Source organism: Capra hircus, unplaced genomic scaffold (assembly GCF_001704415.2).
Source record: "Capra hircus breed San Clemente unplaced genomic scaffold, ASM170441v1, whole genome shotgun sequence".
Classification (NCBI taxonomy): Eukaryota; Metazoa; Chordata; class Mammalia; order Artiodactyla; family Bovidae; genus Capra; species Capra hircus.
Window position 1 is genome coordinate 657 of NW_017211708.1, and position 22,280 is coordinate 22,936.

The 22,280-nt window shown below is 45.8% G+C and overlaps 1 protein-coding gene across 1 annotated transcript; it reads left to right on the forward strand.

Annotated features, from left to right (window-relative positions):
• Positions 1-3,995: 3,995 nt before the first annotated feature.
• LOC102189017 (transmembrane protein 255A) lies at positions 3,996-21,871 on the forward strand (the record flags this gene model as incomplete). Its single annotated transcript, XM_018045445.1, is given in 7 exon segments — positions 3,996-4,078; positions 4,080-4,139; positions 12,277-12,339; positions 14,600-14,689; positions 19,730-19,798; positions 21,302-21,373; positions 21,783-21,871. Coding segments are annotated over 7 exon segments (526 nt in total), but the record flags the coding sequence as incomplete, so codon positions are not given.
• Positions 21,872-22,280: the final 409 nt, after the last annotated feature.

A 22,280-nucleotide genomic window follows, 5' to 3' on the forward strand; every position in this document is an offset into this window, starting at 1 on the left:
GATAGAGACTGCATCCCCTGTTGTCAAGGTGGGAATCGGGAACATGTACAAGGTTAAAAAAAAAGTGAGCAGACCCATCCATCCTACCTTCTGACAGCCCACACCTTGGTTCCTGTCAGATATATAATCCTGGGACTGGTGGATATCTTATGGTTGTGGACCAGACGCACAATTACAGCATAACTGTAGCAGTTATAATGAATAGACTTACTGAGTGAGGTAGCTAGGAACTCAGGGACATGAAATAATGAGTGATTAGAGGAGAGCAAGCTTGATCAAGGAGAACTTCTTGGAGGAGGTGAATTTTGAGCAGGTCTGAGAGGAAGGGAGGGACCAGGATTCAATGACCGCAGTGCAGGTGGGGGCTCTGACCAGGGAGGAGACTGGGAGGAGGAGAAGCTGGCTGTATTTGGAAGGGTGGAGATGGCAAATAATTGGCCCTTCTCAAGAGCAGAGCATCTTGGTTGTCATGAATCTGGGTGGAGGTGGGGCACTGCAGAGAGGAGGGCTGCAGTGGTTCTGCAGGGAGACTGCTGGGGGCGGAGAGGGGCAGGCAATGCCAATGACGGGATTCAGACTCTCCCACTGCTGGTGGTTGCAGGGGTGGTTGCTGTTTAAACAGAAAGATACTGGGCCACACATTGACTGGCTACTGGGAGCCAGTGGAATTGTCCCACTGGTTGGGCAGAAGGCTTTTTGTGCTGGGGAGCCCTGAGATGCACCCTATTTTTAAAAAAGACAATTCTATGATTGTCCCTCATGTTTATTCACACAACCCCCCCTACACACACACACCCCATAGCCTTCTTGATTAGAAAGGAAGGGATTCTGAGATGTGACCTCTTGTTTATTCAACAAGTACTGACTGCTCACAAAGACACTGGTGGGCACTGTTTTCACATACCTGCGGCTGTACTGAAGTACCTCATGGTGTTTGAGGGTTTTTTTTCTTTTTGATACACTGATTTAAAATCAGAAGAAGATGTCCCGGTGTATATGGGAACATCTAAGGCCGGCCCCACATTGTACCCTAAGAAGAACAGAACTCTGCTTCTCGGTTCTTCAATAAAAACAACAGCCAGGAAAATGTCCCAGGCAGACACAAAGAGCTGTTTGGGGAGCCTGGACCACACCATCAGAGAACAGGTGTTTCTTGCTCAAGGAAGATGTGACTTTTCAGTCAAAGTGCCTCTAAAGATAAACGGAAGGGTGATTCTTCACTTTTAAAAAGGATTCACCCTGGGATTCCTTAAAATGGTTAGCTCCCTAAGTTCAGCTAGAGATGATTTCATTCTACACAATTTTAGTCCTTATAGTATAAAACAAGGGGTGACTTGGGGGAGGGTGTGAGGGGCCAGAGGATAGATATTCAACCTAGTGATGGGAGAGTTTTCTTAGGAATTTGATCCAAAGCTAATCCTATCTGGGGGCCAGGCCCCTGTGGAGCTCCAGGATCTCTGCCTGGGTTTCTCAACTGACTGGATTTTCAATTCAGGTTCTGAAGCAGTAGAAAAAAAAACAAAACAGATTTTCAAATGACACCATGTGGTTTGCTGAGTCACTTTTCTGACCTGACTCCTATGCTTTTAAGAGTTAGAGCCGATATTTGCTAAGGAGACCCGAGAGCTGTGAATAAAATCAAAAACCAGTTGGCTGGGAAGGAGCCAGGTGAGTGATATAGCCCCAAATTTAGAAAGACCAAGACTGTATACACACACTCCCCCACCTCTAGACTCTAGGGTGAAAGTGTTTTCCCTGTGAGGTGTTGAGACACTTGCGTGTGTCACAAAGATGCCCTTGTTGTGTCCAGCTGTCTCCTCACTCTCTTTGGCTAGCCTGCGGTCTGGGAGGGCTCAGATGGTGTGGAAATGCAGACAGGGATGGGAGGCCATGTGGCTAAGTTTATGTTGTGTGCTTGCACACTCAGTCCGTGTCTGACTCTTTGGGACCCCACCAGACTCCTCTGTCCATGGAATTTTCCAGGTAAGAATACTGGAGTGGGGTTGCCATTTCCTTCTCCAGGGGATCTTCCCGACCCAGGGATCGAACCCGAGTCTCTTGTGTCCCCTGCACTGGCAGGCGAATTCTTTACCAGTAAAGTCTATGTTAGAGCCCCTCTGTGGAGCCAACTAGCAGATTCACTGAGAAGCTGTCATCAATGGATGTGGGACCCTGGTTTAGAGACTCATTTAAGGTCCCTGCAATCCAGAGGAAGGGTAACACCTTCAGATAAACAGGAGAAATCAATCCTGCTCCCCCACCCCAACCCTTCGCAGTCCAAGCCTCCCCGCTCAGCTCCTCTGATTACCAGCAGTCAGCTCCCTATTTGCAGCCCAAAGAGCCCTCTCACACGAAGGGCCCTAATAAACACAGGTGTCTCCAACTCTCCTGAGGTTTTCCCCTGGAGGCGGGACTCAGCACCGGCCCCCCAGGAGCCCCCTTCCCAACTCACTTTACCTCTCCTCCCAGGTTGCGACATGACGCTTCAGTCTGTGAATGCCTCTCAACACTCAGGCCACTTCTGCATTTCGATGTAAAATGGTCTTAGAATAGGGCCCATATTAGAAATGACCCTGATGAGTCACGTCCCTCACTTTCGAGGCTGACGTCAAGGGAGAGACCGCCGGCCCCTCCCCCGTCCCTTGGAGCCTGAGGCAAGGACCGCACTAGGGGAGAGGAGATGGATGGTGGGGCTCATCCAGCGGTGGCTCTTCTTCCCTCAGGGGAGGAGGCGTCTGCTGGGGCTGCAGGGCCAGCCACAGCCCCTCCGTCTCAGCATCGCCAGGGCCTCCTGGGTCTCACTGGCTTTCTCGTTCCCCCCCCTCACCCCGCTTCCTTCAGCCCCTCTCCCCTCCCTCCCTCCCAGTGGTGCAGTCTGAGCTTCAATGGCAGCCGCTTCCCGAGGCTGCAGCGAGGCCTCCCAGAATGACGGGGTCCTAGAAACAGTCCCAAGTGGCCTCTTCAGGCCCATAAATAACAGCCAAGCCACCTGGGTGGGCGACCCCGTCATGACACTCCTCTCTAGAGAACTGGACTCTCAGAACTAGTCCCCAGTTGCTTATTTTTATGAGAACTCCTAGGTGGTACCTCATCCCTCCTATTTCCTGTTGAGAACCCCCTCCGAACGAGGAGTGTTGAACAGTGCTGCTACTCCTTAAAAAAAAAATTAAATTGAAAACGAGTCACATACCATTTTCTATCTGACTTCATAAGCCTGTTTAAAAAATATATATATTGGTTTGCGCTATCACGTCTGATAAGCACTGGGCAGGAGAACGGGGCTCTCATCATTCGTGTTTATGTCACTCTCATATAAGCCTAAACAATGTAAGCTACAATCCTCCCCATCTACCTCCCCTGATACAGATCTTTGGGGACTAATGGCCTCCAAACATTTACTTTATTACACGCATTTGTTTTGTGGCAAATCTCGCCAACACACCATTTTAAAGTTTATACACGAGGTGGCAAATGTCAGAAATAAATGAAAAAAAAAAAAAAAAAAAAAAAAACCCAGTACCTGGCTTGGTTCTGGTATTTACACTGAAAATGAAATTTCATATCTCCTGCTTATGAGAAAACCCTTCTTAGTTGCATATTGGCTTTAAAATATTGTCATTTAATATCTTCACAGTACGCTTTTCATTTATCATACACCTTGTAATTTGGCTTAAAAAAACACTCCACTAAGTGTGTATGACACATCTTTTATCAGATGCCAAAAGCACAAAATGTGTTTTTGTTTTTATGTAACTGGTACAGTTCCTTCTGATGTTTATTTTCAAACCGGAAATGTATATATTTTACTGTAAACGTAACCCCTGACGACTGCACAAACCTAAAGCTCCATCTCTTCTCCGTCATCCCACTCCCCAGAGATCACCCCAGTTACCAGTTGGAGTACGGAAGGAACACCTTCCCTAGCGACATTTTTCTTTAAGTCCATCTCTTCTGCGGCCGAAATGGGCAATTTCAGTTTCTCTATGTGCTTTCAGGAGCCTTCAATCGGAGGAAACGAAACTCCATCTATGTCACCGTGACTTTGCTCATTGTGTCCGTGTTAATTCTCACGGTGGGCCCTCGCTGCAACCACCAGGACCCAGAATGTGACTGTTGGAGGTTATTACCCGGGAGTTATTGTAAGTATCAGAGGCATAGGTAGGTCTCAGCAGCTTGCCAGCTAGAGACGTTTGGTTCTACTCTGATGGCTTTCAATTCTGTTTTGAGTTTCTGTGTTTGCTCAGTTTTCCTCCTTTATATATCTCTCTGTGTTCATATAGAGAGACAACTCGGGCCTATTTAGAAGAGCACTGGACTAAGAAGAACCCTAGCTCCATGCCTAACTAGCAGTGTGATCCCGAGCAATCTGCCCTCACTCTTTGGACCTCAGTTTTCTCATCTAGGAGATGTTAGCAGTTAGCAGTGTTACCTTAGGCTGAGGTTCTTTCCTCTCCGGGCATCTGGTTTCCTATACATAACAGAGGTCACCTGACCTTACTTGAACTCTGAGGGCCCTTGCAGGCTTGATATAGTCTTATGACCCACAGCACACTGATCTCCAAAGTCATCCTGTCGTCCTCTCAGGAAAAATATGTGGAATATCCACTCCCTAAAATATGTATACGTATTCACTTACAAATTTATATACATGTTCATAAACCTATTTAAAATGGAAGTTCAAAATTAGATAAAAGTGAATGCACTTTTAATTTTTAATATCTTCATACTAACTAAAATTTCAAGGAATGATGCACACTTCGTATGAAGTCTCATTAAAGCTAGTGGCTATAAATCCTTATTTCAAGTAACCTACTAGATAATTTTGAATATGTGGGACTTTCTTCTCAGATATGATTGTCATTGGCATCATTGCATTTTGAATGTACTCTCACAGGGTGGCAAAGAGCTTACCCTGAGACTTCCTGTCATTTTCTCACTGTGTTACTTTATTACGGTCATCTTCTTTGTAGTTTATCAACAGGAGTCCTTTGCTCACCCCTTGTCCGTTTTGTTGCCACTAGTGAAGACTAGATAAAACTATCCGGGCACACATAATCTGCCCCACCCCCAAACCCCCTGCTGCTTTCAAACTGCTCTCCTCCCAAAGGATGGCTGCCTTGTCACCTGATGTTTACTCGGAGGGGGGGCGCCCGTGACAGTCCCGTGTGTTGAATAATTGCAATGCGCAATTTCCTATTCTTTCAGATAAACAAAAATTAGGAAACAAGAGTTTCGGAGTAATTTCTTTCCCTACTTGAGTGGATTGTTTTACCCATCCCCAGGCTGCATGCAGTCCACTCTGGAAAGCGCTGAACTCTGCATACAAAACCTCACTGGAATACTAAATCACCACATCATATATGAAATGAAATATATACCATTTTGTCAATTATACCTCAGTTGAATTGAGGAAAAGAAAAAACAAACAAAACCTCATTTGGATCTATACATGCTACTACTGACCCCCCAAACTTAATTGAATACCAATTAAATGGCTTCTCAATTGTAACTGCTAGAGGCGGGAAGGAAGTTAGGATGGGATTTTGTTGTTGTTGTTTTTTACGTTTTAGGTTATCAGAGAGGACAGATGAATTTGTTTGTTTTTTTGTCTCTCTTCTTTTTTACTCTTTTTTTTTTTTTGGAGCGGTGGGGGTTGGAGAGAGAAGCAAAGGAAGGGGAAGGGATTAAAAATGGATGCCTTTGACAAGCCAGCACTGGTGAGTGACCAAGCCTGACGCCTGTTGCCTAGGTCACCGATTCCACAGTCAGCTCCTCAATAGCCCTGGACTCTGGCACCCAGCTGCTGAAGGCCACCCACCCCACTGGGGGAGTTCCTCCTTGGGCCCACAGAGCTCCCCTCAGCCAAGGGCAGGTGTCCCACAAACAACATTTGGTGCCCTCTGCTAAGCATGTGACGTGAGAACTCACCCGGTCCACTTCCTGTGGTGAGGCAAGAAAACCAGTCGTCAGCAGAATTGGGTTTTATTTTTAAACACATGAGGGAGGGGGAATGGGAGGAGGGGGGGTAAGATTGCATTTTGGGTGGCTTGGGAAAGCAATTTATAGGGTCTGTGTGACTTTGTGGGCTTCAGGTAACTACATTTAGTAAGAGATTTCTGACTGCTGAGCACATGCTCAAGCCAAGATTCAGACTCCCCCTGGGTGAGGGGAAGGTATTTTCCATGTCATTTAAGAGTAGCAGCTGCTATTCATGAACGGTGGCTCTAAACCTTCTCTGTAGAATATCTGCCTGTGGGTGGCTGGGTTGGAATACATTAACAAAGGAAGGAGGGCTCGTGATTGTTATTGGAGTACTGATGTTCAGCTAGCACTGGAAGTTGAAGCAGTGGGAGAGTGTCTGTGTTGTGTGTCTCACTGAGAGCTGATATGGAAATGTTAATCAGAGAACTGGCCTTATGGCTAACCTTAAACTTTTTGCTTTTATAGTTCCTGTAGATTGTTTCTTGAAAATAGGTTTTAATTATAGAAAGTGAAGGGGGGAGGATGCAGGTTGAACAGCCGAAAAATCCATTTGAGGTGATAGGTCAGATCATGTTATAACAGATACAATAATGACTCCATGCCTCTGAAAAAATAAATGCCTGAAAATCTAGATTTATTTGGGACCTTGGTGCTTTCACTAATTAGTTTGGTTATTAGAGAGTTATTGTATAGACTCTAAGCCAGTGGTTTCCCTACGCTTGGCGTGTATTTTAATAAACACCTGGGGGAAGTTCTTAATTCAGGTGGATCAGCAGCCACTTGAAGAACTAAAACACAATAAATAAACTATGCTTAGCAATAAAACCAGAATGAGCCAAATGTGGCATCTTTAGATTCTGCACTATCAAGTTGGCCAGTCTGAATATAAATAACTATTGTATAGATTTGGGGAAAAAAATGTCAGTTTATTTGGAAACTCTGCTATTTTAGGATTCTGGTTAAATGCATACCGTGAGAATGTAAAATTTTAAAATAGACCAATTAGGGGGCAATTATACGATGACTTACCATACACTTCATTTAAAAATATTGAGATCTCAGGCCACTGAAAAATCTAATCATATTTTATTAAACTCTAAGTCACGTGACACTTTTCTGCAGCATCTTTTATTTTACCAAATGAGATGCCCTTTGACAATGAGGTGCATTCTGATAGGGTGTTAACTACTGTACCTAAACCAGAATGTGGTGTCATCATCTTAAGGCATGTGTGCAACAGACATCTTTAAGATGTGCTCATTCTCCACAGGCTGAACTGTACCATTAAAAAAAAAAATTAAAACCGACCCATAAAGACAAACTGGCTTAGGATTTTTACTGTCCTCAAATATTCAAGACATAGTCCATTCTAGAAGAGTTCCAGTGAACTTTCTACCCAGGAGGACTAAAAAAAAAAAAAATAATAATAATAATGAAATAAAATAAAACGAGAGCCTCGGTTGTATGAAGCTGGAAAAGATAAGGGAGAAAGCCACTCCTCTATAGCTCTAGCCTTAGATCCAGGAGAACGAGGCCTCCAAATGTGCTTTCCACGCAACCCCCAAGATGGAGTCGGCCACCTGATCAGCGCTAAAAGTCTTTCATGCCAACATCTCCTCCCCTACCCTGCTGTACTGCTAGGGCCCACATCCACCTGGGTTTTCTTTCAGGAAAGAAACCAGGAGTTTCTGTCCTCTTTCCCAGGCAGGGGAAGGGGAGGCTCAGTTAACTGAAAATTATATCTGAGTTCCCATGGGGGAGTAGGAGGCAGAGACAGCAGGGATCATTCAAAACCATCAATAGCCCAGAAACCTTCTCTAAGGCCAATGTGGCTTCAGCTTCACATGTGAATACTCTGGAAATCCAACAAAATTTTGACTAACTGGAATGCTCAGGAAATACAAGGAGCTCTGAACAGTGGGATTTTATGGTTTTGTAGCCACAAAATAGTTTTGTGGTTTATTGTGAATGAGGCAGAAATTTTTTTTTACCTCTTGTTTGAAGCTGTTTCTAAAATATAGGATCATTCTAAGATAAAGTTGCTTGCTTAGTAAGGCATGTTTCAAAGATGAGTTTTGAGTCTTGATTTGCTTCATAAGACTAACCCTCCACTAGCTTCCTGTTGCCTCCTCAGCATTGTCATTCAAAGCTCTCTGAAGATGCCCTCAGCCTGGTCTCCCACACCTTTCTTTTCCCAAAATTGTCCATTCACAGTCCCCTGAACATTACTTGGGCTGGGACGTCCTCCCAGTGCTCTCTCTCTGTTTATCCAAATGTTCTTTTCTATCCTATCTTAAAGACAGCTGGGACATTTCTTAGCGACTGGGATCCACAGTTGTGTCTACCATCTTTGAACACCCTACCTTAGATTCTTTCTGCTCATAATTGTTGGAAAATAGTCACATTCTGTTTTGTGGGATGTTGGGCTATATTCTCATTTAGCTTTGTTTATACACATCAACAATCCCTTATCTAAACCCTTGGGCCAGCTGTGTTGGCAAATTTATTTATTTTTTTGTATTTTAGAAAGATAATACAGTGCATCTATCATATATTGGGTTGGCTGAAAAGTTCATTTGGGTTTTTCATAAGCTTCAGAAAAACCTGAATGAACTTTTTGGCCAACCCAATATTATCTTACTATCCCAGTGGAGTCTTGATATATACCCAGTAATCAAGCATCTTCATCTTTCTACAGTAAACTGTGAATTTTTACGCTAAGTAGATAAACATTATAAAATAACCTCACAGCAGTTTGAGGTCAGATTTTGCCACCAAGTTAGTTACAAAAAAGCCTTTTGGTTTTAAGAGCTTTGTTGATTTCAGGATTACAGAATGGGATTGTAGATCCATTACTTAATTATAATTCCTTGAGGCTATCTCATTGGTCTTGGTATCGTATCCCACCTCATTTCCTGGCCTCCAAATCACAGGTCTAGTACTGAGGCCTGCCGGAATAGCTGTCCAATGAAAACTTATCAAATGATTAATCTTTTTTGAGCTTCATCTCCAGGATGGGAGTAAGCATGGGTGCAGTCTAAAAAGAGCCCTGGAATCTGATTTCTAATGATTTGTCTTTTTTTCCCCCCTACAATTGGAGAGCAGCCAAAACAAAGCAAGCTGGTTATTTGTTCAGGTAGTGGGGAGTCGAGATGGAGGTCCAAAGGTCTGAACATTCCACGATTCGGTGTTCTCGCGAGGAGGATCATAGAGCTTACCTCTCTGAGGCCTCTGGGAGCAAACAGTTGATTAGAGGCCGATGCCTATTTGAGGAAATTTGTTAATTTTTTTCCTCCTTGCTTTCACGTGCCTCAGCTCTTCCTTATAGGATCTCTCACTCCCTCCTTGCAGAGAGCATCTTCCCCGAGGGGAAGGTGGGCAGTGGCAAAGGTCACTGTCTGCTCACACGCGGCAAATGCAGCAAAGTGGTGACTGGAGGAACACCAGCTGTTAGTCAGGGGATCTGAGGGCATCCTTGGTTTTGCTGATTGCTGTCAGAGGGACAAGCCCAGACAACTTCTCTAGGCTCTCATTTTGCTGTCTAGCAAATGGGGCTCATATCAACATGGAGGGCAAGTGCTTCTTTAAGTTAAATGCGTTTCATATGTAAAGTAGTTTTTATGCGGCACTGCAAGTTAGTGCCATCATTCAGACGAGTGAATTCTTCCAGCCAGAACTCAGGTGATCTTAGTGTCACCCTGGTGACTCTGCCTGTCTTTTGGCCCCATTTCTCTCCTCCTCTGTGAGATCTGGAAGCGACGCGTTATTTAAGCAGCCTCCCTGAATGCAGTCACACTACATACATGCCTTGTCTCATTCATCCCAAGCAGCCCCCTGTTTGGGTCGAGATATTGTGATTCCATTTAATAGAGGGAGAAACTGAAGCGCAGATGTGGTTAAAGAACTAGCCTAAGACCACATAGTTTCTAAGAATAGCAGAGTCAAAGAACAATACAAAATGAATTATTCTCAGCTTCCTGAGCACCTTGTTTCTATCTCACCTGTGGTCATTCGGTCACAGACTCTCTCCCTCACTAGGCTTTGTATTTGTACAGGGCAGGGGCCATGTCACCTTATTATGTGACAAAAGTACTCAGTGAGGGTTAGAAAATGGAATGAGTTGGAGTGGAATAGAAATGGAATGGAAGGAAAGGGGAGGGAACTGGGTAAAGTAACTGGCTGCCCTGGGATTTCCAGACAATTCCATGAGGCTTCAGGCCGCCTCTTCCGGTCATTGCCATCAGAGAGTTATTTGAGAGTGTCAGCAGGAGTGTCTTTGCTTTGCTTCCTGTCTTAAGGCAAAGGTTGCCGTTGGGGATCAGGAGACATTCAGTGAATATCTGTGGAAACTGATGAACCACTCAGTAAAAGGACTTATTTTCCTTGTAAGAAGCTGCCTGTGACTTTCTTTCAATCTCCACAAATGGCCCAGGGTATCATAAGCACAGACTATTCATGGAATTCTTCCTGAAAAAATGGAAACTGTGAACATATTGGAAGGGCAGATAAGATAGAATTTGAAACTCTTCTGAAATAGAGCAAAGAATGATAGGATTTCCCAGCTCAAATCAGGTTAGAGCTGCTCAAAAGTTAAATGTCTTTTTAAAAAGTGATGATAATCGCTAGAACAATAACCCCTATTTACTGAGTACTTGCTGTGTGCTAGGCCGTGTGCAAAGTTCTTTGACTGGTAGCATCCTGGCTAATCCTTAAAAAATCCTGCAAGACGGCCACTTCGATGTCCCCATTTTCCAGCTAAGGAAACTGAGGTTTAGGGAGGTCAGTCAGTTTGTTTAAGGTTGCAGACACAAGGGAAAGAGCTGGGTTTTAGAAGCCAGGCTAGTCTGATGACCAGCTTTTAATCACGATACTTTAAATTTTTTATTTATTTGTTATTTAGCTATGTCTGATCTTAGTTGTGGCATATGGGATATTTTGTTGTGGTAAACAGGCTCGCTAGTCGTGGTGCCCAGGCTTACACAGTATGTAGGATCTTAGTTCCCTGACCAGGGATCAAACCTGTTTTCCCTGCATTGCAAGGTGATTTCTTAACCACTGGACCACCAGGGATGTCCCTAATCACTATACTTTTATCACAGTGGATTTTAATTACATTTCAAACAAGACCAGGTAGGAGACAGGCATAGAGTAACTGTGGAGAGAATGTTCTCTGTAGGGTCTTGGATGGCACAGAATACACCCTTATGCTCTTCAGCTTGCATTTCCCAAGAAGGGCTGCTGGCTGAGTGGCCCTACAGAATGAGCCTTGGAAATTTGTATTCATTCCTTCCCTTCAGTCCCCCTACACTGTCCCACCAGGCTCTTGCCCAGCCTTTGGGTCCTTTAGCTTTCCAAGCCTGGTATAAGGCTGGGGGGGGGGCTCAGGCTGAGAGAGATACCCCTGTGAGCCAAAGTAAGGCTGCAGATGGAAAGCCTGATCATTAGTGAGGCTCAAGAGAAATGTAACTACACCACTGGACTTTCGTTAAGATTTATTGGTCCATTCCCACCACATTTTACTTCTTCCACTTTCATTCCTGATAACGGCCATCGGTTAGTGATTGTTCCCAGCAGAGACTGGCAGATTCAGTCCACTAATGGCAGAACTGAGAGCAAAGTGGGATTTGCTACTCTGAGCCATCATCCCAGACGCTAAGACAGGGAGATTGTTTCTCAGCGTTTTACACTGCCATTTCTGCTCACCCTTTAATGAATGCTTTCTGTCTATAAATGAAGCAAAGATGGAAGAAGAGGTGAATAAGTGCTCACATAAATTGCAGTGGGTCAACCACAAATACAGGCTTTCAAAAAAATTGTTCTTTTTTTTAAGTCTAGGTTAAGGTGCTTGCTGATTTCTAAAGTACTTCCTGGGTTTGATTAGTGTGGCAGATACATCAAAAATTGCTATTTCCAACCTTTATTTTGTGATTCGTGCATCAGGGTAGAAGGTCTCTTTTCAAAGAAAAGATAAAAGATCAGAATATAATGTGTGCTTTTCACCGTTCACATGCTAGGTAATGGATATGGAAATTGAAATCAGCAGGCTCTGATAAACTATGGTTGACTTTTACTTTTAGCTTTCGGGCACTTGAGTTTCTTTTTAGGTGTGATTCATATCTACAGGGGCAAATTGGTAAATGGTGGGAGAAATGCTTTTTTAGCTCATACTGTATTTGTGTGCATAACAACTGCACAGGTTTAGCAGGTTATTTTCTGCGATCCTGAATCCTGTCCTGGGGCTGGAATGATTGTGTGTGTGGTCAGGCTGACCATCTATACCCTGTTGCTTTACAGCTTGGCTTTGGATCATTCCTTGGAATCATCGGATCAAACCTCGTGGAGAACAAACGGCAGATGGTAAGTTTTCATGGCTACACAATCTTCATCTGAAAGAGCTCAACATTTCTGTGGATGGGTAGCACACTTCCTAAGGTGGCCCACATCGGACCACGAAAGAAACAGCTACCTTCCTCTAAGCTTCCAGGAAACTTGTTGTAAATCGACCCTGTGCTGTGGGACTTGTTCTCACCTTGCCTGATGCTCCCTCAGTTGCCCAGCTCATCTCCTTAAGTCACAAGGATAGAATAATCTGTATCTTCCCCTTTGCTTTTCCCCTCCTCAGCGAATGAGTGCACCAGCCTAGCCAGTCAGGCCACTGTCCTCACTTGGGGTGCCTTTGCTACTCTGATTCCTGCACTTAGTGGCCACCCTTATCCCTCCCTCTCTGATGTATAGCCTGAGATTTCCATCTAAGGGACTTGAATTAATAGAACAAATACATATAGGGCACAAGAAGACAAAATAAAATTACAAAGTTGGTCTCCGATAGTCCCATGACCCTTGGTTCAAAGGTACCTGTGTGATGAGGTGGAGAGGAAAGATGGGCATATACTGGGAGGTAAAAACTCACCAAGTTCTCTGTCCGAATGGGGCCCCACAAGGGCAAGCTGTTGTGTCTTCCTGCTTCAGCCTGAGAAGGCTTCGTAGAGGGCAAGAGAAGAAAGTACAGACTGAATTGCACGCTTATTGCAGTTTCATAGGCTTGTAAATCAAGAGGCCTGGTGAGTGGTCAGATGGTGGACTGATTAGCCTCCCCAGTACAAGTCTCCATGGCATCTAGACTTTGATAATGGAGTCTATTTAACAGCAAGTTTAATCAGATAACATAATAGCTCCAGGGACAGAGAACTCTAACCATATGTTCTCCCCCAGCAGTGTGGGGAGTCAGCCTCGGGGGAGTTCGCATAGTCCTCTTCTTCCATGTCACCTGGGCTCTCCCGCAGCCAGTTGTGTTTGCACTTTGGATTTAAATTATTCAAAATAACAGGGGAGTTCTAATTGTAGAGCTGATCATAGCATAGCTAATAATGCCAATTTCATGACATCGTTCATCCATTATTTACCAATCCTCTGTACTGCTGTGAAATGAGATTTATGGGACAAGGTTTCTGAACAACTCCCAAAGGAGATCTGTATTTCCTCGTAGCCTGTTGAGATGGGAGAACCTTAGGGTGGTCTTGACTTTTATTTCCTCTCTTATCCGTAGAGAGCAGCCTAATGTCATCCTATTTCTCCCTTTCCTCTCACAAAAGCACCTCAAGGAGTGTTGTTTTGAGGGTCAACAAGGGCAGATGGGGGCTTCCCACAGGGCTCAGATGGTAAAGAATCTGCCTGCAATGTTGGAGACCTGGGTTCGATCCCTGGGTCAGGAAGATCCCCTGGAGGAGGGCATGGCTACCCACTCAGTATTCTTGCCTAGAAAATCCATGGAGAGAGGAGCCTGGCAGGTTACGGTTCTTGGGGTCACAACGACTGGGACATGGCTGAGCAACTAACACTTTCACAAGGGTAGGTGGTGGGCTCAGGCAGTACCTACTCCCGACCCTGGAAACACCTAGAAATGCCTACCTCCTCATTAGATTGTAGTATTCCCCTTGTAATGGGAGACACATTATTAGGAAAATTTCTGTTACCTAACACGATCAGAGAATAGGGCAGTCTAGTTCCAGCAATTTTCGTACTTGAATTTTTTCTTATTGACTGCACAGAATTGATCGATTTCAGAGACTTCAACCCTTGTAAAATGTCTTTGACATCTAAGCCATAAGTTGTGTGGTCTCCTTCCTCTGTGATGCAGGGCCATGTCAGGTTGTGTGGGGCCTCAGAGTCATGAGGGGTTGGGCAGGTCACTGTACTAGGAGTTGATGGGCACAGGCTCTTCCATAGCCTGGCCAGTGACCTGGGACACACCATTTCCCCTCTCTGAGCCTCCAACTCCACAGTAAATAAAATAGGGGTTGGACTACATGATATCAAAGGTCTGACACTTTTCTGAGTCTCAGAGTGGAAGAGCCATGCAGCCTGATTCCTCAGCCTCCTCTTCCTTGGGTACTCACTGACTCACGGAGTGAGTTTCTTAGCTTGCCCTGAAAATGTAGGACATGCTCCAGGGGCCCCTTCTCTGCATCCCCTTCCCACTCATGCTACTGAAAAGGGCCTCCCCGTGGGGTGATGGGCCAGCATTCTGCTTTGCCGGGAGGTCTCTTGGGGATCGCCTCATCCCCGGAAGCAGTGAGAGTGGAAGGCTAACAGACACTTTTGCTTTGTCCCCCAACAGCTGGTGGCTTCTATCGTCTTTATCAGCTTTGGTGTGATTGCGGCCTTTTGCTGTGCCATAGTTGATGGGGTCTTTGCTGCCAGACACATTGTGAGTATTTTTAGTCTGGGTTAAAGTAAGTGTGCGATACACGGAAGCTTCATCGAGCGGGTGTGTGCTGGGTGTGTGCTGAGGGCTGTAAGGGGTGCGGAAGAAGTAGAAGACAGGATCCCTGTCCCATGGAGGTGACGTCAACATAAGGACCCCACAGAATGCACTACAGCACGGGCTGAGCTGGGGGGGTGAACTCTAGGTGCCAGAGTGGTTTACCTTGGGTCAGGCCAGGCTTCCCAGTGGGGGAGGGGCTGGAGGTCGTTGAGATTTGGAAAAGTCAAAGACAAGGGCATCGGGGCCAGGGAATTGGCACTGGGAGTGAGGAGGCAGGGAGAGAGCCCTGGTAGCTGACCTCCCCTCGCCATCTCCAGCAGCGACAAGAGTGGCCCATGAGGACAGACACATTGTTTTTGGCATGTGGAGTCGAGTTCCCTGACCTGGGCTGGAATCCGCGTGCCCCTGCATTGGGAACACAGAGTATTAATCCCTGCCCCCAGACACCCTTTCTAGGATCATTGAACTTTGCTGTCTTCATAGTTGGAGAGGAGTGATGTGATTGGGGTCTGGAGAAAGCCCCAGAACTAAAATTCTCCAGAACAATCCCAGTCCTGGCGTTCAGGTGCCAAGTGCTTCCAATTCTGGAGAAGCTAAGCCTCGAGGAAGGCCTGAAACCCAAATCTGTGCTTCTTCTCAGGGAAGCCTGGGATTCGGGTCCTTCCCGTGGGCCCCGCTAGAGGAACCCCCACCCCTCACTCTGTGCTTTCTTAATCTGACCTCCATTGGGCTCAATAGACACAGTGCCCACAACCATGAACTTTTATTGGGTCCCAGAAAAATAGAATTTATTTTCAAATCAGAGGAAAAATGATGACCTTTAAGGCAAAAAACAAAAACAAAAACAAAAACAAAAACAAAAACTTTTCACATGTAATAGAAATTTGTCTTTATACCAATGGGAGTCATAACATATAATTAAAATAAATGAAACATCCAATTCAATATTTTGAATGGAGGAAGGAGTCCGCAAAAGGCAAAAGTCCCAGGGAGGTCATAGAGTGGCCCTGATCTGGCCCACAGATCCCAAGCAAGAGTAAGCTAAGCTGCTTACTGAGCCCCCACAACCACTCACACACTTATTTTTATCCCCAACTGAACCAACAGTGAAAAATGAAAACATAAAGCAATTAAAAATCCATAAATAAAAAGAAAATGAAAACATCCTATGAACTAGTTGGAACTGTATATTTTCTAAAACAAGTGAATTAGAGAAAAATTGAATCATAGAATATTCTGTGGATCAGTGATATTTTATTCCGTTTCAGTCTTTGGCTAACAGTGCAGGTTAGCCTGAGGGAGAGTCCTGGGTATGGATGGATCTGGGCAAGGGTGATTTGAAACATTGTTTCAATCCCAGCTTGTTCTTGGACTCTCCTCACAAACCTGAGTCAGTCCCTCACTTGCCAAGCTTAGTGGAATTCACATAGTCAGTGTTGGCATGTAAGGAGATCATTTCTGGGCAGGGGGAAAAGTATGGGGTGTGAGAGAAAGGTTTTTTGCCCAGTTCTCTTTTGGGCCAAGAATAGATTGGTTCCTATATCAGATCCATCCCTTATTATTTTAGCTGAGAGGAGCCATCTTTTTCTTTTTGAAAAGGCAGATGACACAACAGGAGCTTGTTACATCCACTCTCCTACCACCCTAACCACCCTAAAATAGCGATTCTATCGCATAGGCCAATTTTCACGTTACCCCCTGAGTATATATACCTATTTTTTGTAGCATGCTTGCAGTCAGTCATAGTATTGGTGTGCTGTTTTGTTCCAACAGGCGCCATTTTAATGAGAATAATTCTGTTTTTGTGTGGTGAATTTAGCGTTTCCATGGTGTCTTGACATCTATTATCTCATTTGAGACCCACAACCATCCTGTGAGATATGTAGGGCAGACATGATTATCCCCATTTGACAAGCACTCTTCACTCCAAGGCAGTCTCCATAGCAACACAGGCCTAGTGGCCAAGAAGCCTGCGGTAGATTTTCATGGCATCATGAGCTAAAATGGCTTCCTCCTTTTCCCTCCTCTTCCTACTTCTAATTTTTTTTTAAACAGCTGTATTGAGACATAGTTCACATCTTCATCTAATTTATCCATCTGAAGTATATAATTCAGTAGCTTTTAGTACATTCATGGATATGTGCAAACTATCACCAAATCAATTTTAGAAGGTTTTCATCATCCCCAAACAACCCCATACCCATTAGCTATCACCTCCCTAATCTGCCTGCTCTCCCAAGTCCTAGGCAACCACTAATCTACTCTCTTTTTCTATAGATTTCCCTTTATTAGTTAACATTTCATATTAATGGCATTATATAATGTGTGGTTTTCTGTGACATCTTTTACTTAGTATAATGTTTTCTACATTCATCCATATTGTACCATATGTCAGTGCTTCCTTTCTTTTTATGGCCTAATAATATTCGATTGTATGGATATACCACTTTGGTTGTTCATTCACCAGTTGACAGACATACAGGTTGTTTCCACCTTTTGGCTTTTATGAATAATGCTGCTATAAACATTTGTGTACCAGTTTCTCTGCAGACCTATGTTTTCATTTTCTTTGTGTATATACCTATGATTCAAAGTATTGGTCATATGGTAACTATATTTAACCTTTTGAAGAACTGCCAATTTTCCCAAGTGGCTGCATCATTTTATAGTTGCACTGGGAGCGTCCGAGTGTGCCAATCTCCTATTATTAGCTGACTTCTTAATTGTAACCATCCTAGCAGGTTTGAAATGGTTTCTCATTGTGGTTTTGATTTGCATTTCCCTGACTCCTAAACTCCAAAAGGTTTTGATTGGTGGCCTTAGCCAAAAGGCAATGGAAGAAAAATCCAAGTTATATTTACTGGAAGTTTCTTCCAGCCTCTGACTCTAGGTCATCTGTACCTCCTGCTAGTAGTGGCCTGCAGTAGAGCATTTGATTCAAGAGTTTGGGGTAAAGCTGGATGAGTCTTTGAGAAAACCTTTTTGCCTATACTGTACCTGCCAGCTTAAATGAAAGGCGCATTTGGACTCCCGCACTGCTTGGGTGGGTTAGAACCAGCCCTTCCTGTTGTGGAGCCCCTTTAATCTCATGGTGCCCTGTCCTTTTGTTTACTTTTTGGCTGCCATCCCATGGCATGTGGGAATCCAGTTCTCTGACCAGGGATTGAACGTGTGGCCCCTGCAAGTCTTAACCACTGGGCCACCAGGGAAGTCCCATGGTGCCCTGTCTTTTGGCTCAAGGGCATATGAGCTTCACCTGCCTTCTGACACAGCCCTCTGAATGTGTCTCATTCCTTCTCTCCCTTGTCTCCAATTTCCTTCCTTTCCCCTCTCTGAAGAGAGCCATTAACTAGCCGGGCAAGTCACATCACCTTCATGTGCCAGTTTCGTCTCTTCTACCTGGATGTAATAGGAACTTAGTTACCTCTCAGGGGTAACATGAGGACGGTATGAAATCATGGGCGTGAAGGCACCCTGAGAGGGCCTGGCCCTGAGCACTCAAACTCTCAGTGGAAGGCAGCTGGTGGCCAGCACTCCGACCAGCCATTGCTCGCCCTTCAGGCATAAATAAAAGGCTGTCGGCCGGCTCAGTGGCCTTTTCTTACCTGCCAGTCACGTGGGCTTATTCCTTCCCTGGGGCCTCAGTGCCGAAGGGTAGCTACAGGCAGTACATGGACCACCATCACACACACACACACACACACACACACACACACACACGTCGATCTTTGTTTAGGCAGTTGGCAGCTGAATACTCTTAGTAGAACCAGGAGGTCAGGGGGTTACAAGCAGCACATCGAGCCTCCCCCCCCGCCACAACCACGGAATGATAACTACTTCTACCATTGCCCAAGTGGGGACAATAAACCCTGCCAGTCATGACCATGAGAACCCTCATGTCTTTCCAGCCTGACTCCAGGCTGAGCCCCAGGCACGATGCTTTGAGAACACAGAGCAGCTAGGTAGAAGTAACTGGACGGGGTGGCAGGCAGGGAGGCAGGGGGCACATGGGTGTCAGGTACAGGAGATGCTCAATCACACAAGTGGGGGAAAGCAGCCATCAGGATGATTGGCAGTGGTGAGAGAAGTGGGGTCATTGGGGATGGGGCAATAGATAAACTCCCTCTGCCAGGGCGATTTGGCCCACCTCCAAAGGTGAGTTTGTATAAACTGCTGATCCTGTGCTAACCTGCTCTTGGCTGAAGGCCCCTCCCACTCAGGGGATGTTTAGTGTCCTGTGAAAGTTGGGGCAGCATCCCCTGCCTGCCACCTTCTGGGCAGCACTGGGTGGCATCTGTCTGTCCCACCCCAATGCATGCCACCCTCCCCGCCGCCGCCTGCCCCCCATGCCTGAGAGCTCCCTCACAGGAAGCTGGCCAAACCAGCAGGGCTAGTCAGCTTTTCCTGGGCTTTAGCAGTATTTTTGGAGTTCACTGTCTTTTTCTAATCTGTGTAGTTGAGTGAAAATGGCTCATAGTTCAGTTGAGTTAAAACCTAGTGTGGGCTCCGTGGCTGCCCATCCCCCCGGGATTTGCTTCCTGAGCTCTTCTTTGTGGAAAAGCCTATGGCAATGACAACAGGGAGGATGCCTCAGCCTGCCCTGGTCCTGTCCTCAGGTGATAATGAGACCTCATTGTTGGAGCTGGCCTCCCTCTGTTGCGGAGGGCCATGTCGTGATCACCTGGAGTTTTGACTCCTGTTCCCTGGGGATTCTTTGCAAAGAGACAAAGACTAGAAATAAAAGAAAACCAGAATGGAAATTTTAAGAAACGCATTTCTGAATCAATTTCCTAATTTCTCATAAACTAAGTGGCCCAATAGAAAGTAGTTATTAGAACATTTTTATCTGATCCTCACAGAAATTAACCCAACACTACCTGCACTGGGATGTGTGTGTGTTCAAATCTTTTCTTACCCATCAGAGCACTTGCTGCTTTGTTTTCCAAAGCCCAAAGCCTTTTGGTTTGCTGTTTCCCTTTCCAGGATCTGAAGCCCCTCTATGCTAACCGGTGCCACTATGTCCCCAAGACATCTCAGAAGGAAGCTGAGGAGGTAAGAGCCAGAATGGGGTTACCCGTCTTACCTTTGGGAAAAGTCTCCTGTTCTGCCTAGAACCCTTTTTCTTTGACTCTCTTCCTGAGGCCTGCAGCTTGCTGTGAGGTGTCTTTAGTTGATTTGTTCAGTGGTTCAGTTCAAGGCAAGGTGCTAAATGGGGCCACGGTCATAGGTTATCGCGTCCTGAGGCCTAATCAGATTTGCTTTGTTCTGTGGTCACAGGCTGCCCCTCTGACCCCAGCAGGCAGCCTCTCTGTGTGTGGCTTTGATCCTGAGAGGGACAGAGGAGAGTACAGAGGCCACAGGGCAGGTCCTTCCCCACATCTGCAGAGGATGGTTCAGCTGCCTGGACTTGACGTCTAGCTGGAAGTAAAGTGGGAGGCCCTCCAAGGCAGAAGGCCTGGACCGGGGAGGCAGAGCCTGAGTCTCATATGCGGGAGTGGGGAGGGCGGTCAGGAGCCAAATGAAGGTTATTGAGAAGCCTGCTTCAATTTGAGGCTCTGGGGCAGCTGTTGGCCTGGCCCTGACTCCCCTGGTCTCATGACAACCTCAGGAGGCCAGTCTGATGATGCTTGAGTGGACACGTGAGGTGGTATCTCTCCCATCCCACAAAGCTCTCCTTGGGTCACTGTTACCTCATGGAGAAGCTGAGGCAGTGGGCGGTGAGGTGAGGTCAGGCTTCAGGTCATTCTCGAGAGCTTTCATTTCAGCTCACAACCACCCCTCCCCAACCCAGAGAGCCCTTTAACATGAACCTGTATCGTATGCTTCTAGCAACATCGACCGTTTGGTTCTCTATTAACCTCAAATTGAGAGTCACTCCCCACTCTGAGAATAGCTAGAAAAATGGTACACTTGTGATTGTTGGAAAAGGGTGAGAAGTGGGTGTAAAGTGGTGACTGCATTCCATAAAATGGACCGGCATCAGGGGAAGCTGTTCTCCCTAAAATCCAGTGTGAACAGTGCCTGGAGAGGCCGGCAAAGCTATGGACCTGCTCCCAAGGCGTTAGGGCAAGTACTTACATGGTGACTTTGCCACTGACTTGCCCCATTTTCCTTCCCCTGATCAGCAATTTACTTTTTTCCCTAACTATTCTCGGGGTTAGAAAGGAGTAGAAAGATGTGCGTGCCGACAGTGTGTCAGAAAGGCTTGAACTTTTGGATGAAGGACCCAGTATAGAAAAAGTGCCTGTTTACCACCCATATTCTCTGTAACACAGCAAAACACATTTACAAGCACTTCGTTGCACCTGTATTGTGGGGCGGGGGTGGTGGTGGTGGGAACCCTGGAAGATTTCTCACAAACAAGAAACGGTAAATGGAAGTTAATTTTTCCTTTTTTGTGGGCAAACTCGAGATGTATAAAATGTCATTGTTATTCTCTTGATTTCATCATGATCACATTCTCGTGTTACCTTGGTGACTGTAAAAATATGAATGATGACTTCCATAGGTTCACTTGTAACCCTGGTCCCCCTAACCCTATTTTTCCTGTATAAGGTCATAAGTTCCTCAACCAAAAATTCTCCTTCCGCGAGGGTTATGAGGAACCTTACGCAGGCAGCTCGAGAGGTACTAGTGTACTTCAGAGTGCATGTGACCGCCCCTCTGTCTTCCTTCCCCAGTGTGGTCCTCTTTCCTCCTGTACCCCAATTCCCCCTCGTAGCCTCATTTCCTACTGTCCATTTGTTCTTCTGTCTGCTCTTCCATCCGTCCTTCCTCCTCTCCATCTCCACCTTCCAGGGATGGGGTGCTGAGGGTCTGTGGCTGAGGCTGGATGTGAGCCCAGCTCCACAGTGACTTGCCTCATGCACGAGATCAGCCAGCCGCCCGCCCAGCCCCATCCCGGCTGTGCTTTGGTGTGTTCATTTCACAGCCATCCTTGCCGTCTCCCATCAGTTCACTAGCTCACACTGCCGATCGCAGAGGGTCCTACTCCCATCCAACACCAGCTCACCCGCTCACTGCTGTGTGTCCACAGGTGAACTGCCCTCACCTCAGCCGTGGATTCTGCACACCTCGCATCCGGGGCAACACCTGCTTCTGCTGTGACCTCTACAACTGCGGCAAGTGAGTGCCAAGCCCCTGATGGTGGGACCACCATGGGCATGAGAAGGACTGGGTGGGGAAAGGGCCCACGGTAGGGATCAGAGAAGCAGAAGACATTGGTGAGTCCACGGATTTCAGCTGACAGGTGTTACCTGCCGTCTCTGTGCCAGGCAGCATGCTAAGTAAGTACTTTCAAAGTGCTGATCTCATTTCATTCTTACCCATGATTTATGTACAATTATTCTTCCCATTTTACAGATGATAAGACTGAGCCTCAGAGGAAACAGACAACTAGTCCAAGGTCACACAGAATTTGACAATGGTAGAGGGAGGGTTCACACCCAGTTCTAAGTCCAAGTTCAACAACATTCAACAAACAGTTATTGAGCATTTTCTCTGTGCCTGGCTTTGTTCCAGATGTTGGCGATTC